Genomic DNA, 15,025 nt, shown 5'->3' with positions numbered 1-15,025 from the left:
GACACTTTGTGGGAAGATTTGTGTGGAGGAAACTTCTAAGACGGGAAAGACTGCAGGTGTTTGTATCTTCCAACTCTTGAGGTGATAAGAGCTGTTTTTCATAGAAACGAGCACAATAAGGGTTAGAACCATGGTCGGTATGTGTGTGTGTATGTGGGTGCAGTAAACTTAATCTTTTGAACTGTGGATATCAGAAAAGTTTTTAAAATATAATAAAATTTTCACTAATTATGGTATGAAATATGAAGTGTTCATCTGATGCTGCAAATGCCAGGGTAGAAACATGTCTCTTTAACAAGTAAAAATGTGTCTCCTTGATTGCCTTTTTTGACACTAGTCTCTTTAAATAATAATAATTATGACAATAGTAAAGGTTTCTTTGTAAATTCTGAAGTTTATAAATTAGAGGATAATTTCCATATAGGCCTTTGTCTTAAAAAAAAAAAAAAAGATTTGTGTTCAGCTGTTTTCTACTAGAAATTTTTAATTTTTAAAGAAGTCTATGCCAAAATTGTAATTCCTTGGGGGAAAAGTTATCAATACATCTTAAACACTTTCAGCTTCATGAATTTCTCTTGCTATATTGACTCTTGTCCAATCTGTACAGGAACTGGGTTTGCTATCTTTTGGCCTTCACGTAGCCCTAAGGAGAAAATGTACTCCTTCCTTCCCATGGCAGGTGGTTTCTTTGTTCGTTCATTGAATCACTCCCCATCTATGGCTCACCTAACTCATGCCAGGCAGTGTTCTACATACACAGGCAGGGTAACGAGGTCACAGCCTCTGTGTCAGTCTGGGTCCAGTCAGGAGAGAGAAACTACAGTCGTCTGAACGATGCAAGTTGAATAGAAAGAATTTAAGACTGTCATGTGGGATCGGGGTAGCAGGCAGGGGCCGCGGGAAGTGCCGGGAGCCGTGAAGAACCCGGCATAGTAGGTATAAAGCAGCCAGGAACCTGCGGGGAGCTGGGGATCCGTGCCCAGAGAGGCGCCCTGCTGGCAGCACACTGCTCCGGAGCCACTGGGAGAGGCCGCTCCTCCGGGCTATCTCGCCGAGGCCCCCCGCCCCCCCCCCAACCCTCCCGGAAGCCAGCTGGGGGAGGGTGGCACCGAGGGAGGCTTCCGGGTGCCGCTGACGGTGGCACTCTCACCCGGCAGGTGCAGGAGAAGCGTCTGTGCCGCAGGAGCCGCGCGCCGCGGGGGCCACAGGCACCCTGCCCGGAGCTGCCGCGGCGAGCCGGGGCCCCGCCCCCTGCGGCCGGCAGGGCTGAGCTGCTGTCACACGGCACCCACCCGTGCTTGGCGGGGCAAGCCCTGTCTCCCCGAAATGTCGCTTCATTGTCCTCTCCGGACAAAGCTTAGCATCGTGCCGGCTGCTGAAAGGAAAAGATATCTAAAGGGCACAGATTTGTTTTCTCAGATTTGACAATGAGGGGTGAACTTGGAGGTGAGAGGCAATAAATCGGTAACCGGTACAGTCCACCCCTTTGGATGCTTATCCTCCAGTGACACCCTCTAAATCATCTGCACTTCCTGAACAACAGCAGAGCAAAGCTCTGTGTCTACCTAATAAGATGTAGCTGTCCTTTTCCAAGTACAGACATTTTCACCCTTTCCCCCAAATGAGAAGCAGCACCGTACCAAGAGTCACTGTGTCCATCTCTTCAATTCCAATCACATTTAATTTTCTGTTAACTACTAACAACGTATATGTAAGATAAAGATGAGACATAGAAGAAAAAATGGTTAGCAGGTAAAAATAAACATATGAAAGGAAAATTAAACATATGGAAAGCTACTACAGCCCTTGTTTATGTAACTGCTCATGAGACCATAATTGATATTTCTGACTTCCTTCTTTCATTACCTGTTCCATAGTCCCCTCACCTCAGCCAGAGCCTCAGCTGGTTGGAGTTTTTTTTACCTGGTTTAATGATACAAACTTTCATTTCCAAAAGGTCTGGATCCTCAATAGTTCTGGTTTTTTTTTTTTTTTTTTGATTGCCATAGTTTCCCATTAACATTTAGTACCAGGCATGGAAGTACCAAGACACATCCCAGAGAATTCCATGGTTCCAGACATAGCCCCCCCTGCCTCTGTTGTGTAAAAACAACCCGACTTACTTCTGGTTATTGAGATCAATCATTCCAGCCAGTAGATTAACCCCAATTTTTAGCCTGTTGATTCAGTGGCATTAAGGAACCCAGAGGGCCAGGTGGCAGTCCCATCTTCTGGTTCAAGTGGAAGCATTCCACTGTTGGGAGGTCAGATCCCCAAACCGAAAGCGCCCTGCATGGCTGGGGCAGGAATTAGAATTTCTGCAAGTGGGCCGTTAAGAGTGATGATGAGAGGGCCAATCCTACTCCTACCCCTTGACCCCCGGTCCCATGGATTCTGGCTTTGGGAGAAACAGCACCGTAAAAAACGGTTTCTGATTCAAAGCGTATCCTGCATCATTAAACAGAGCCCCACCCTTTAAGGGTGCTCTTTCCCAACCGGTGTCATAACTGCGTCTTCGGTGAGCCATTCCACCTTTTGACTAGGCCAGCAGCTTCTAGGTTATAAGTGTAGGCCAGAGTAGTTGAGTTCATGGACACGAGCGTCTTGCTCTACTTTGCTGTTACATGAATACCTTGATGAGATTCAATGCTTTACGGAGTGCCGTGCTGACAGGTATGTTATTCTGTGAGTCTGATGGTGGTGGTGCTGGCAGAAGGATTATGGCAGAGAAGACGAGTCCTTAGCCAGAATATTTATTCCAGTGAGAGTGAACCTAATCGAGCCTCCTTCTTGATGGAAGAGGTTCAGTGTAATTCACCTGCCACCAGGTAGTTTACCTGATTGCCATGGGAGACGTCTCCCTAGACACGTTCTGCTATAGCACCACCTGAAGGAGGTGCCAGGTATTACTGCTGGGTACTACTGACCAGTGTCCTCCAAGAGCCAGGCCCCGGAGACGCACAGGCCCTGCAGGAGCCCCTGAGCACACGGAACCAGGAAGCCCCAGTCCCCTCCTCCTGCAGCGCGTCTCCTGCGTCCCCTGCGGACAGAGCGCACTCTGTCCTCCGTCTGGTAAATACTTCAAGGGCCCAGATCCATTGTCACAGGTGGCTAGCAGAGAGTGAACTCGGATCCGAGAGGCATAAATTGAAGACACAGCTTCCATGAATCTCATATTTTGTTGTGATTTACTATGATAAAATAGTGTAATGGAAAGAGTAAACACTAGTTAACCACTCGAGAAGAAAAACGTAGATCTTTATTTTGAAGGAGATATTTGACATTGGTAGAGTTTTCCAAACATAGAGTATAAGGGTATTTATTCATTTGGTATCATAATGATTATTATTTGCCAGGTAGTGGGAATTTCAAAGTTATTAATTTATGATTCTCTAGAATCGTAATAAATAGTAAATTATATAGTGTCAATCAAGGCCAGTCAGTGTGACTAGAGCTCTGATGTGGGAAATACAGGAGGGAGGGTGGTAGATTGAAGAGTTGACCTCAATATCACACCTGGTTCTTGGAAGGAATTTGTGTTTTGTCTAGGAAATATATTCTTGCGTGTGTGTATGTGTGCGCAAAGAGAGTGACAGAGAGAAGTCATGCTACAGGATCTAGTTGGAGAGAGAGCAGTGGCCAGATGGTGACGAACCATGTTTGCTAAATGAAGGGGTTTGGATTGTATCCAACAGATTGTGGGGAGGCAAATGAGGGACATGCTGTGACCAGTTTTGTTTTGGGGAAGAGAAGCTGGTGGCATTAGAAAAAATAGAGTAGGGAAACTCTGACTGACAGGTGTCTCGTTAAAAGGCAGTCGCAGTAATTAGAAAAAGAGATGACCAGCTCCTGAACTAACAGTGACCGTGAAAGGTAGATGGAGTTGGGTTTTAGAAACATGGCTAATAAGGAAATGTCTGTTGGATGTAGAGTCTGCTTGAAAGTAGGTAAATAAGAGGGAGAAGTTTACAATGACACACAAAGGACAAATATTCATCAGCTATTTCCTTAGTGTCTGATATATAATGGAGGCAGAGCCTGATGTCATTTGCTACTAGTAAATTGTAACTCTGTAAAGTGCGTGTGTGTGTTTATGTATAGACGTATATATTTACAAGTGTTTGATATGCCTGCTAAACATACATATGTGTACATTAAGTATATATGGGAATATTATTTACAATTTGATACAGTATATAATATATATGTACAATTATTCATTCTCATTTAAATATCTGTAATTTACAAATAGTCACTTCACTTGTAAGGATTCAGAGGTCCTTTGGGGCTGCTTGTGGTTGTCTGTCTTTCAGTTGCTGGTGGTTTGCCATTAGTTTTGTTCCTGGTGAGAGATATTTTAAGTTGTGATTTTCAGGGATGCCTACTAGTTAAAAAAGTAGGTTCAGTCAATTAGATTTTATTTATTCGTTATTTGGACTATGTCCCCAAATATGGTAGTAGTGTGATTATATCAATAATATCTTCTGAAATTAGAGATTTGTTTTTCAGTTCCTGACTACTTAACTAAAAAATTGGATGACTTCATATAAGCCATTTTTTCCTTTTATCCTGAAGTTGATTATATAAAAAGTGAAAGAATTGAACAAGAATGATTTCTAAGGTTCTTCCTAATTGTTAAATGCAGTGATTCTTTAACTGTACTGTTTATTTCTTAAATAAATGCCTTATTTTTAAAAATATGGTTTTTATATAATTCACACGAACAGCCTAACTTATAGTCCTCTAGAATCCAGGGTCTAGAAGTTTGTGTGGAGGGAAGATAAATACATTTGAGCTGTGTTATAGTGTCAGACTCCTGAAAGTTGTGGAAAGGTAGATGGGCCTTCTCCAGGAAAAGCTAAACTGCTACAGAATTGGCTTGAAGATGTGAACTAGAGAGCAGTAAATTTAGTGATGGGGAAAGTCATGTAGGGGAGGAAAGTGTTTGAAGGCGTTGACATTTATGTGCAGTGTGACAGCTACAGAAGTTCAGAATTGAGGTGGGGTTGGTACAACAGGAATGGTGCATGTTGAGGCTCACTAGAGTGAAAGCTCCTTGAGGGCAGAGGCTTTGTCTCCTCGGCTCCTTATTCTGTCCCCAGCACCAGCAGCGATGCCCGACACATATTTGGTGTCTCACATCTCGTTGTGTGATCTTGGGCAGTTGGTTTAACTTTGCCTCGGTTTCCCCGTGTGTCAAATGAATGAAAGAATGAGTACACGGAAGAAGCAAGCAAGCAAGAAAATATTAGAATTGTTTGTCTCGGAAGAGCTAATTAACCAGTGACCAGCCATGAGATGAGCAGAACTTTCCAAGGACTTGGATATGATGCAGAGAGGTCAGGATGAAGTTTAGTAATGAAGCAGCAGAATTTACCATCCTACAGGGATGGAGAAAGAGAATGAAATATAAGATGATATTTTAGTATAAAAAGGTATTGAAAAAGAAAAATGTACAGCCAAATACTGCCTTTTTTCATGATACAAAATTGCTATTTCTCTAAACATTTCTTTACAACTATCACTTAATTTGAGTGTCAGAATTTTGCTCAAGTAAGAATATCTCATAGTTGGGATAGCTTTGTAGTTTTCAGATACTGTGCTGCTACCATTTTTGTCCTCAACTTTTAAACGTGAATGTAAATTAAATGTGTTTAAACAGATAGTTTTTTTATGCTTTCCACTGAAATTTTTTTCATTCCACAAGGAAATTTATCACGTTCATATCTGCAACAGTTTATTCTGTGTACCTTTAGGTATCTATAGCGCTTACATTTCTGAAGTAAACATTGATTCAGTTAAAACTCAAATGAAGTCTCTAATCAATATTTCTTGGATTTTGTGCATAAATACATTCTTAGGGGACATAAATCTGCCCCTCAGTAATTCATGTAGAACTTTAGTTGAAGGCAGTGGGACTCCTACATTAAAATGAGGCAGAATCTGGCTAAGAGATACACAGAGACTAGAACAACAGGAGTGGCGGCGCGTCAGGGTGAGATCTTTACTCGTAAGCGTGTGATTAGAATCGTGCTGTTTTCCGTTGTGGTCATCACACTCGATAGATCGTTTTCCTGTCGTCTCCTTGGAAATCTGATAATATGGTTTTTTCCTTCTCAAAATAGATGTCTACTGAATTGCTTAGAACATTGCTTAGTTGTATTAGTAGGCTGATCTCCTCAATAAATATATAGTTTAGGAACAAGGTATATAGGTGAGATTTCATATCACAAAGGGAAAGAACTTTGGTTTGGCTTCCAACTAAATATACTGGCAGATGCAGATCGAGATGATAACGCGTAGAATTTTTATCAAGTATCTTATCTTTGTAACATTTTTCAGAGAATCTGCTCTCCTGGTTTCCTGCTGAAGGCGCAGACTGTGATGCCTGGGAAAGTTTTGTAAATTGCATCTCTATCCTAGACCCTGAATTTTTCATTTAAAGGTCAACTGTTCTTATCTGTCTGTTCAGTCAGAGACTCATTCTCCACTATATAATTAGGATAAAATATTTTCAGCCAGTATATATTATTCAGAGCCTTATAATGAATGGGAATTTTGAATCTTTGCATATCAAAAGGCAGGTTAATATAATGGTTATTGTACTCTGGAGCCTGCTGGCATTGGTCTCCTGGATTTGCCACTTGCTGGTTGTGTGATCTCAGGCAATTGGTGTAACTTTGCCACAGTGTCCTGATCTGTAAAATGGGAGTAGTGATAATACTGCCTGTTTCATAAGGTTGTTGTAGCATTAAATCTGAGTATGTCAAGTGCTGAGAATAGTGCCTGGCACAGAGCTAGCATCATATAAACGTTTGCTTTCGTTACTGTTGTCAGTGAGAGCAACTCCCTTAGACCTGTGGCCAGAACGGGAAGCTCTAGGTGCCTTTATTCCACCACTAAGCTCACTGTTGCCAACGTTTGTTGTCAGGTTTCTCCCTCTGATTTCACAGGCCCCAGTTCTTGTCTCTTTCACATGGTTTTCGTATGTACTTATTTTACAGTTGTACTGTATGGGAAATAAATATCCCAGTGATTTTATTTTGTGTTAGTCAACACTTTGGGGCTGAATCAGTTCAATATATTGAGTGTGCTTTGTGAAATTATATGTGCATTTAAATATTCCTATGCCATTTAACGAAGATTTTTTTTCTTTAACCTTTATTTGGTACATTTTTTTCTTTATTTAGTACACTTCATTTTTATTCAATGATAGCAATGTATAAGTCCTTCAGTTTCAAGGATGTTGTGCCAGGAACATGTTCTAACCCAAACACCAAATCTTCTTCTCTCCTCTCCCCTGCTTTCATGAAGAACAACTGTGGTGTTAGAGAAACAGCTGACAGAATGTCAGAAGAGTGCTGTGGGGTTCTAGCCGTATCATGAACCTATCATAGAATTTTGGGTAATTCTGATCCAAAGAAATACGATTAGCATTTCCCTTTAAGCTTAAAGATTCAGTATTTCATAAATAACCTAAAAGTAAGAAGATTCTCCTTCTTACTTGGCTTATAAATTGATCTCATTTCTTTTTTTTTTTAATTGACATGTAGTTGATTTATAATATTATACTAGTTTCAGGTGTACAACATAGTGATTCAGTATTTTTATAGACTATACTCCATTTGATCTCATTTCTTTATAGAACTTTATTCTGCAAAGCAAACTTCTAAAGTATGTTGTTTATTTTCCTTAATTTGCAAAGTTCTGGAAATGTTCTAGGTAAATGATTTGTTGTGACAGTTAGCACTGTGTTCAGAGGTGCAGACAGATCTTATCCAGAATGAAATCTGGTGTCTTTGCTGTGTCCCAGGAGGCTCTTCAGTTCCGACCTTGCTTCCTCTCTGACCTTAACTCCTGCTGTTCTCCCGTTTAATCTAATCAGCCGACCCCCTACTACTCCAAGAAGGTGCCAAGCCTGCTCCCACCTCAGGACTCCTGAATGCCATTCTCCCCAAGTGGCTCCCATATTTCAGGCAGGTCTCAGTGTAGATGTGGCCACATCAGAGTTTGTCCCTACGCTCCTGTCTAGAATAGCCCTTCTGCTCTTACCCTGCTTTAGGTTTCTTCATAGAATTTACCTCTGACATAATATGTGTTTTACTTGTTTATTGTTTGCTTTTCCCACTGATATGTAACTTGTTCTGTTCTGTGTCCCTGTTGCTTAGTAGAGATTTATGATGGCATGTGGCAGGTACTCAAAAACTCTGTTGAATTAAGCAAGTAAATTATTATAATGTCTCCAATTTCACAGTTACCTAATGTGCTTTAAAGCTTTTAGAGATTATGTTTAGATAGATTTCGAAGGTGGATCTGAATTATAGTCTAGTTAAAATGTTGTGTTAACCACCCATATGGAAAAAACAATTCTTAACTATTACTAAAAATACAAAACGTTAGAACTGATCTGTTCTAAGAGTAGAGAATGTTAGATCTCTCAGAGACGGTGTTTATAGATCATCTAGCATATATTTCTTATTTTAAAGATTAGGAAACTGGGATCTGGTTATATTTGCAGGTGTGCCAGAGTGGCACAGCCTCTTAGTGGCCAGTCCCTAACTTTATCTACGATGTACTTCATTGTTCTTACCTTATACAACTTGCGTATAACTGTGTTTAATTTCCTAGTAAATTTATTTTTTCTTAATTGTATTTTTTTTACTTACAACTATACTATCTCCTCTACAAAGTATATGCTGTAATAGTATCTTCTCTATTTTTTAAATCACATAGTTATTACATGATGCTAGGTGGGTAAGGGAGATCTTCTTTGGTAGGTGTCTGCCTTCTTTGGAAATCTCCACTTGGATGTCTCATAGGTAACAGAATCAATATTTGTGAGAGCAGATTCCTTACAGTCCCACCTGAACCTGACACTTTTGTTGTATTTCTTTAAATAATTCGTCCTGGTTGCTTAGGCCAGAAACTGAGGTTTGGGGCAGGGTGGGGATGTGGGATGGGTAGTATTTTTACCTGTCCCTGTCACTGATCCCCTGCATCTAAGAAGCTAACAAATCCTGTAGAGCTTCCTTCTTTCCTGGTAGATCTTGATTAGCTGACATGACCCTCTGCTGAATGCTGGCCTTTGCAGAAAGTTTGTGACTTTGCTTCTCGTTGCAGAAATCATCCTCTAAGAAACCAGTCAAATTCATCAGATGATATTGTGCCTTATTAGCGAGAAATTCATAGCTTCACTTAAGGAGAACCATTAAGGGCATAGGGGAACAGCTATAGCCTTTAATAGAGTGCTTTGGACTCTGGGTGTGCCTAGTAAAATAAGTTACTATTATTATAATTCCTCATTTTGAGAATGCATTTTTTCCCTCCTGTTACACTGTTAATTATTTTCTCAACAATAAAAAAGAATACTTTCCATTTTAAAACGGTTTTAAATGAGCTCTTTTAAAAGCCATCTATCTGCAGATGGAGAAATTGAGTAAATTAACTGCCTTTCACAGCTACATAAGTGCTTTTAGCCCATCAAGTTACACTGAAACATTTAAAGTTACCTCATTTACAACCAGGGAGCACATGCAAGCTCTCTAAGAATTGACACAACTGAGATCAACCCCATTTTCATTTCCCTCTAGTTCAGATATGTAAGAGAAATAAATCTGGTCTGTAATTGTTACACAGAAGTATCTGAATGCCTCCTAGTGGTATACTGTATGCTCTAATTAAGGAATTTTAAAAATAATATTTATTGAAAGAATAGTGTAAACTATTAAAACTTCTAAGTGCAAAGTAATAAAACCCTTTAATGATAGCATTCTAAATGGAACAAATAAATTTTTTGCCATATAAAATTAATTAAAAATCTTAGCTGGAAAAAATATAATACATATGACGAAGATGACAATACTTTTAATCAAAATTTTTATGTTTTTGGTTCAGATTAGATTATTTTAATTGACTTTTAAAAAATTTAGTGGAACTATTTTGCACTTAAATATAGACAAATGTTGCTATTAAGATTGAATTACTTTGTTTACATTTATCCTTTTGAAATAATTTGATTACTATGTATAAATTTTAATTTCTTTGTATAATAGAAATAATGGTTTATAGAAATTTTGTGGTGCATTTTCAGATGGTTTTATTTTTAAATTCTGATTTTCAAGTTAAATAAAATGACTTATTCAGTAAATGTCTTGAAAATGCAGACCATAGCAAAACTTTAAAATGAAGAATGCTGATTTAATTATTGCTTTAAACGCTAGAGAAATGACTCAACGCGTACAGAAATATAATTTAAAATGTAAACGAAGTCAGAGAAAGAATCCTGATGAGGGTCAGTAGGAGGGAGGAAAAAAAAAGCGATATCCCTTTGTTAAGCATTAAAAAATATTTAATTAACCGCTTGCCAAAACAAAACAATTAAAATGGCAATTACCTTTAAAATAGCATCAGTGTATTTGCAGCTGTTGTGATATAAAGCTAGGAAACACGATGTTAATCTGAAATGAACAGTTTAAATATGAAATTATGATATCCTTGGCTTCCTGTGGTACAGCTGTCAAGCTTGGGCAGCTCGCTGGTCAATAGTGACATTCTCCGTGTCAGTGAGCAGAGTCTCCTGATACCGTCACCCGCGGTTCACACGTTGCTGAAGCTCCAACTGTCGAACGTTGAATCCCCTGGTGATACTGCAGCTTCCAGACTCTCCTGACTGGCTCATGTTTCATCCTTTGGCAATTTGCCCTAATGATATCCCCCAGGAGCTTTCAGCCTCTCCTCCTTCCCATATTGCATCGTGGTGTATTAATCTGAGTGCGTGCAACCTGGGCGGCACACGCTGTAATTTCCTACGGTTCCTTCTAAGACGCTCGCCTAATTTTTCAGTTTTCCTTTTTATGTGTTCTAAGTTTTGACCCCCAAACACTGTATTTTCAGGAAGGTATAACCGTCTACCTAAGATGCCCAAGAAGCCACTTTGCTGCTTAATGTATTTTTCAGAGGACCTTCTGAAACGTGAGACTTTTTACAGGCAGAATTGGTCAAGATAATGTGATTCAGGTCGTTAAGTAAATTGTTCTATGAGTATCATCAGTCTCTGATAACTTGAGCGTGTCTCTCTGTTCGGAGGGTCAGCGGCTACTTACTGCTGTTTTCCTTTTGCAAATTTTAGCTAACCGCCTGTCTCCATGCATCGGTCGCCCTGCTTTACCCGATGTACTGGCAGCACATCTACATCCCGGTGCTCCCTCCTCATCTGCTGGACTACTGCTGGTAAGCTGGCTCTGCCGGGCTCCTGCTAGTCCAGGTTTTGGGGTTAGAAAGGTCGACTCATGTGTAGATTAAGTAGGCTTGGGGTACACGTGTATATATCTGTGAGTGAGATCTCTGAAACGTGACGGGGAGATGAGTAACAAGTATTAAAAGGTGGTTTTATGAAGGGAAGAGTAGTTCTTTCCAAAGGTAGCAAAAATTTATACCTGGCAAACGTAAAGTGCTTTAGATTTTGTGAGCTTCCTCGATAATCATCTAGATAATTGAATGCATAAATAGAAGCCGATCCAGTCTTCGCTGTGGTTAGGACATCTTACAGAAGTTGCAGTGTCAGTGAGAGCACCACACCCCAGGTGCCAGCATTTGTCTGCAGAGTCTTTCAGACACCAGGTTGCCTCTGCTGGAGCACACGCTCGTTACCTCCGCGTCAGGACACACTTTCCCGCACGCCTCTTCCCTCAGTAGCACATCCAGTACCAGATACCAGCGCAGAGGGGTTGCCTCTGATGCAGGGGTTCCCTGAGTTCCTGGTTAAGTCGAAGCCTCAGCCTTGAGCCACTGTGAAAAGCAATGTTGACGAGTGTCGGGAGCAATTCTGGAAAGTTTCTTGGCATTGCAGACAACTGCCAGTGATCTCACCCAGTCTGAATTCAACTGTCCCCTTCTCCTGGAGGTTAGGGAAGAATTAGACTCCCAGACAGCGGCCTTGGGATCTTCCTCGGGGCTGTAGGGTAATCACCTTCTGCAGGCGTAGCTCAGTTCTTAAGAAACCAGATGAGATTTTTACTCTAAACCATGCATGTGTGTGTGCACGTATGCACACACACACACACACACACACACAGAAAGAAGGAAATGATTTGGACCATAATGTCCAAATGTCCGTTTGGACCGTTTATATCACAACTAATGTTATTAAAAAACAAAGCTCTTTTAGAATCAAAGTAGTTATTTATTTAACTTTCTGATTTCATGAAAAGCAGATCACTTAAAGTGTTTAAGGGTTAAAATGATCTAAGTTCATAACATTGAAGTTTTCAAGACTAGCCCTCTTCAGGACAAATGATTTTTAATGACAGTACATATCTTTGGTCACATATTGATTATACCAGTGAATTGTGTGTTTCCACAGCAGGGTAATCGTATTGATAATGCTGGGCAGCAGGTTTCCAGTGACCTCCCACTGCCATTCTGCCCTTTGGGTGCTGGGAGGGAGAAACAGTGGGGCAGGAGACTGTAGGTGTGTGGTTTAATTACACTGTGAAGCACCACACACATGAATCTGAGAGTAAAGCTGGATCTAGAAATAGCTCTCTTGGTATTCATTTTAGAGTGTTCTTCTCTGACCAGTATACCTAGAATAGGGTAGCATCCTTGAAAGCAGGAACCCCAATTCTTTCATGTCGACATGCGTAGTAGATCTTTCCACATAGTATTCAGTAATTAAAACTTATTTTAAATAATGTTGACAAAAGTATTTGGAAATATATTGGTGTATGATTTTTAAAAATCTATATTAAAGTAGTGGTTCAAGAACCAACACTTCTAATTGTGAGGTTTAGAATTATATTTTATCATATGTAATGTTAGTGCCATTTAAATTTTTCTATAAAAAATGTTCTGAAATCTTAGGAGGTAACATCCCTTTTAAGTTCAGTTCTCTGTAATGATACACACTTAGGACTTTCTAAAATATTGTTATTTAGAAACTATTGCTACCTCTTTCCAGATATGTCTTCCTGATACTTTCTAACCCTGCCATCAAGTCCTTTTTCTGCTACTTCCACTGTGATGAAGGAAGCTTGTTTCATATTTCAGTCTTACTAGTTTCTAACCTCTGAAATAGCCCCTTTAGGACAAGTTCTAACAGCTGCCATGCCAGGCACTTCCCTGGCCCAGAGAGTAGAGCAGTGATAGTCAGACAAGGAGTTATCTGAGAGTTCCTGAACCTTAAGGTCACAATGATAGGCTCAGCTTCTAACATAGGAAGTGGGCAGTATCATATACTTTTTTTTTCCCCCAAAATAGCTGTCTATGACTCCAGCTCTCTTTCATTGTCAGAAAATTCCATGGACTAAACTATTTCCTAGGGAAGGTGGTTTTCTTCCCTTTACATCTTTGCAAATGATCCTATATGCAAAAGGAAGAAAAATATTAGAGATTATCCCTTCAATCTCATGGTTTTTGAGTAAAGAAAATTTTATATTCCACTCCAAAAATAGCACCAGGAAGATGTGATAGGGGTAGATGTGTATTTTGCCAGCTCTTCAAGGTGATTGGACTTTCCCAATCCTGAGGCAGTCCTGGCTCCTGGAAGTGTGTCTCTGGTGTGGCATAGACTTGGAGGGCCATGATGCCATCTTGTGACCGTGGATGAATAGCGCATCTTGGTCGGCTGACGAAGGCTTGCTAATTTGTCGGCTCATTCATTCATCCATTTGTACACCAGACATTTAGTAAACATGTGTTTGCCAGGTCGCGAGTATGTAATGTAATGAATAAGACGTAGCTTCTGCCCTCTTGGATCCCCAGATAGGAAGAAATTCCCACGTTTGTGCACATGTACACACGTGCACATGATGAGCACAGAGGAATACTGTGATGCTATAGGGTTTAGGTCTGAGGCATATAAAAGAATGCTGAGCGGAGCACCTAGGAGGAAGTGCCCACCTGTCTGCTAGGGTAGGGAAGGCTACTGGGAAGAAGTGACGCCATCTTTGTTTTCCCCTTAATCTACCACTATAAGGGGAAAATGGGGAGTTTCTATCTAACAGGTATAAAGTTTCAGTTATTCAAGATGATTAAGTTTTAGAGATCTGTATAACATTGTGCCTTTACTTAACCAGTGCTCTATTGTAGACCTAAAAATTTGCTAAGAGGATGGATCTCATGTTAGGTATTGATACTGAAAAAACAAAGCAAAACAAAACAAAACAAAACAAAGAGGAAGTACTTTAATATAGCAAGTCTAAAGTGATGTTGCCAGACACTCTTAACCTTCTGAGCCCTTAAACACCTCGGAGGTAGTATGATTCCAGTACCAGTAAAAGTATAATAATTTATTTGTTCGAGAATGGTTGTCACCTTTTTATTTAGGCTATCTATCTGATTCTTCATTCTATGAAAGGAGAAGATTTAGCTCCTAAGAGAATAGTGTTTTAAAAACATAAATGGAAAATTATGTTGTTTAGACTACCCTAAGTTAATAGACTGCTGTTACAGTCTACCCATGGGTGGCCTCCATGAGAAGACCTAAAAAGAAAAAAAGCTATTACATAGTAATTATTTTTCAGCAAAGATTAGTTGCTACCAAAAAGAAGCAGCAGTCATAATGGAGCCTTCTGTATCTTATCTTTGCAAAATAATTCCATTGACAGAAAGATCTAGGATAGTTTTGCACATAGCTGATAAAACATCTGTGTTGCCAAGGATCTCTTCCTGACTTACTAACACTCTGTCTCATTAGGAGATTTCAGCTAGGGTAGCAAAATTACTTTTCATGAGACTTGGCTGACTTAATATTAGGATGTATACAATCCAATTTTCATGACAATGAAATAACTATTCAGTTAAATCTATATTCTGAAAAAACATATTTATTTTAGGAAAGTATGCTCTAGTTAATAATGTTTGCAGTCTAACGTGTTTATATTTTAGATTTTGTAGAAATTAGTGAGGTAAAAACACGTAGAGATACCCAGTGATCTCATAGAAAAAGTTTTGGGTTACTTTATTATTAAGTTCTGCATAGGAATTCTTTATTGGATTTTTATTCTAGTTTAACAATTTATGTAAA

General features: G+C 39.7%; 1 protein-coding gene across 5 annotated transcripts in view; it reads left to right on the top strand.

Moving 5' to 3' along the window:
- The window catches only part of DENND1B (DENN domain containing 1B), a 252,491-nt gene that overhangs the window by 131,208 nt on the left and 106,258 nt on the right, over positions 1 to 15,025 (top strand). For all 5 annotated transcript variants that reach the window (XM_036855731.1, XM_036855712.1, XM_036855721.1 and 2 more), the window contains one exon: positions 11,129 to 11,229. In XM_036855731.1, the coding sequence (XP_036711626.1) occupies positions 11,129 to 11,229 (101 nt within the window). The remainder of the gene's footprint in view (positions 1 to 11,128; positions 11,230 to 15,025) is intronic.

This window comes from Balaenoptera musculus, chromosome 1, assembly GCF_009873245.2.
Source record: "Balaenoptera musculus isolate JJ_BM4_2016_0621 chromosome 1, mBalMus1.pri.v3, whole genome shotgun sequence".
Taxonomy (NCBI): Eukaryota; Metazoa; Chordata; class Mammalia; order Artiodactyla; family Balaenopteridae; genus Balaenoptera; species Balaenoptera musculus.
This window is presented reverse-complemented; position numbering and strand designations above follow the sequence as displayed.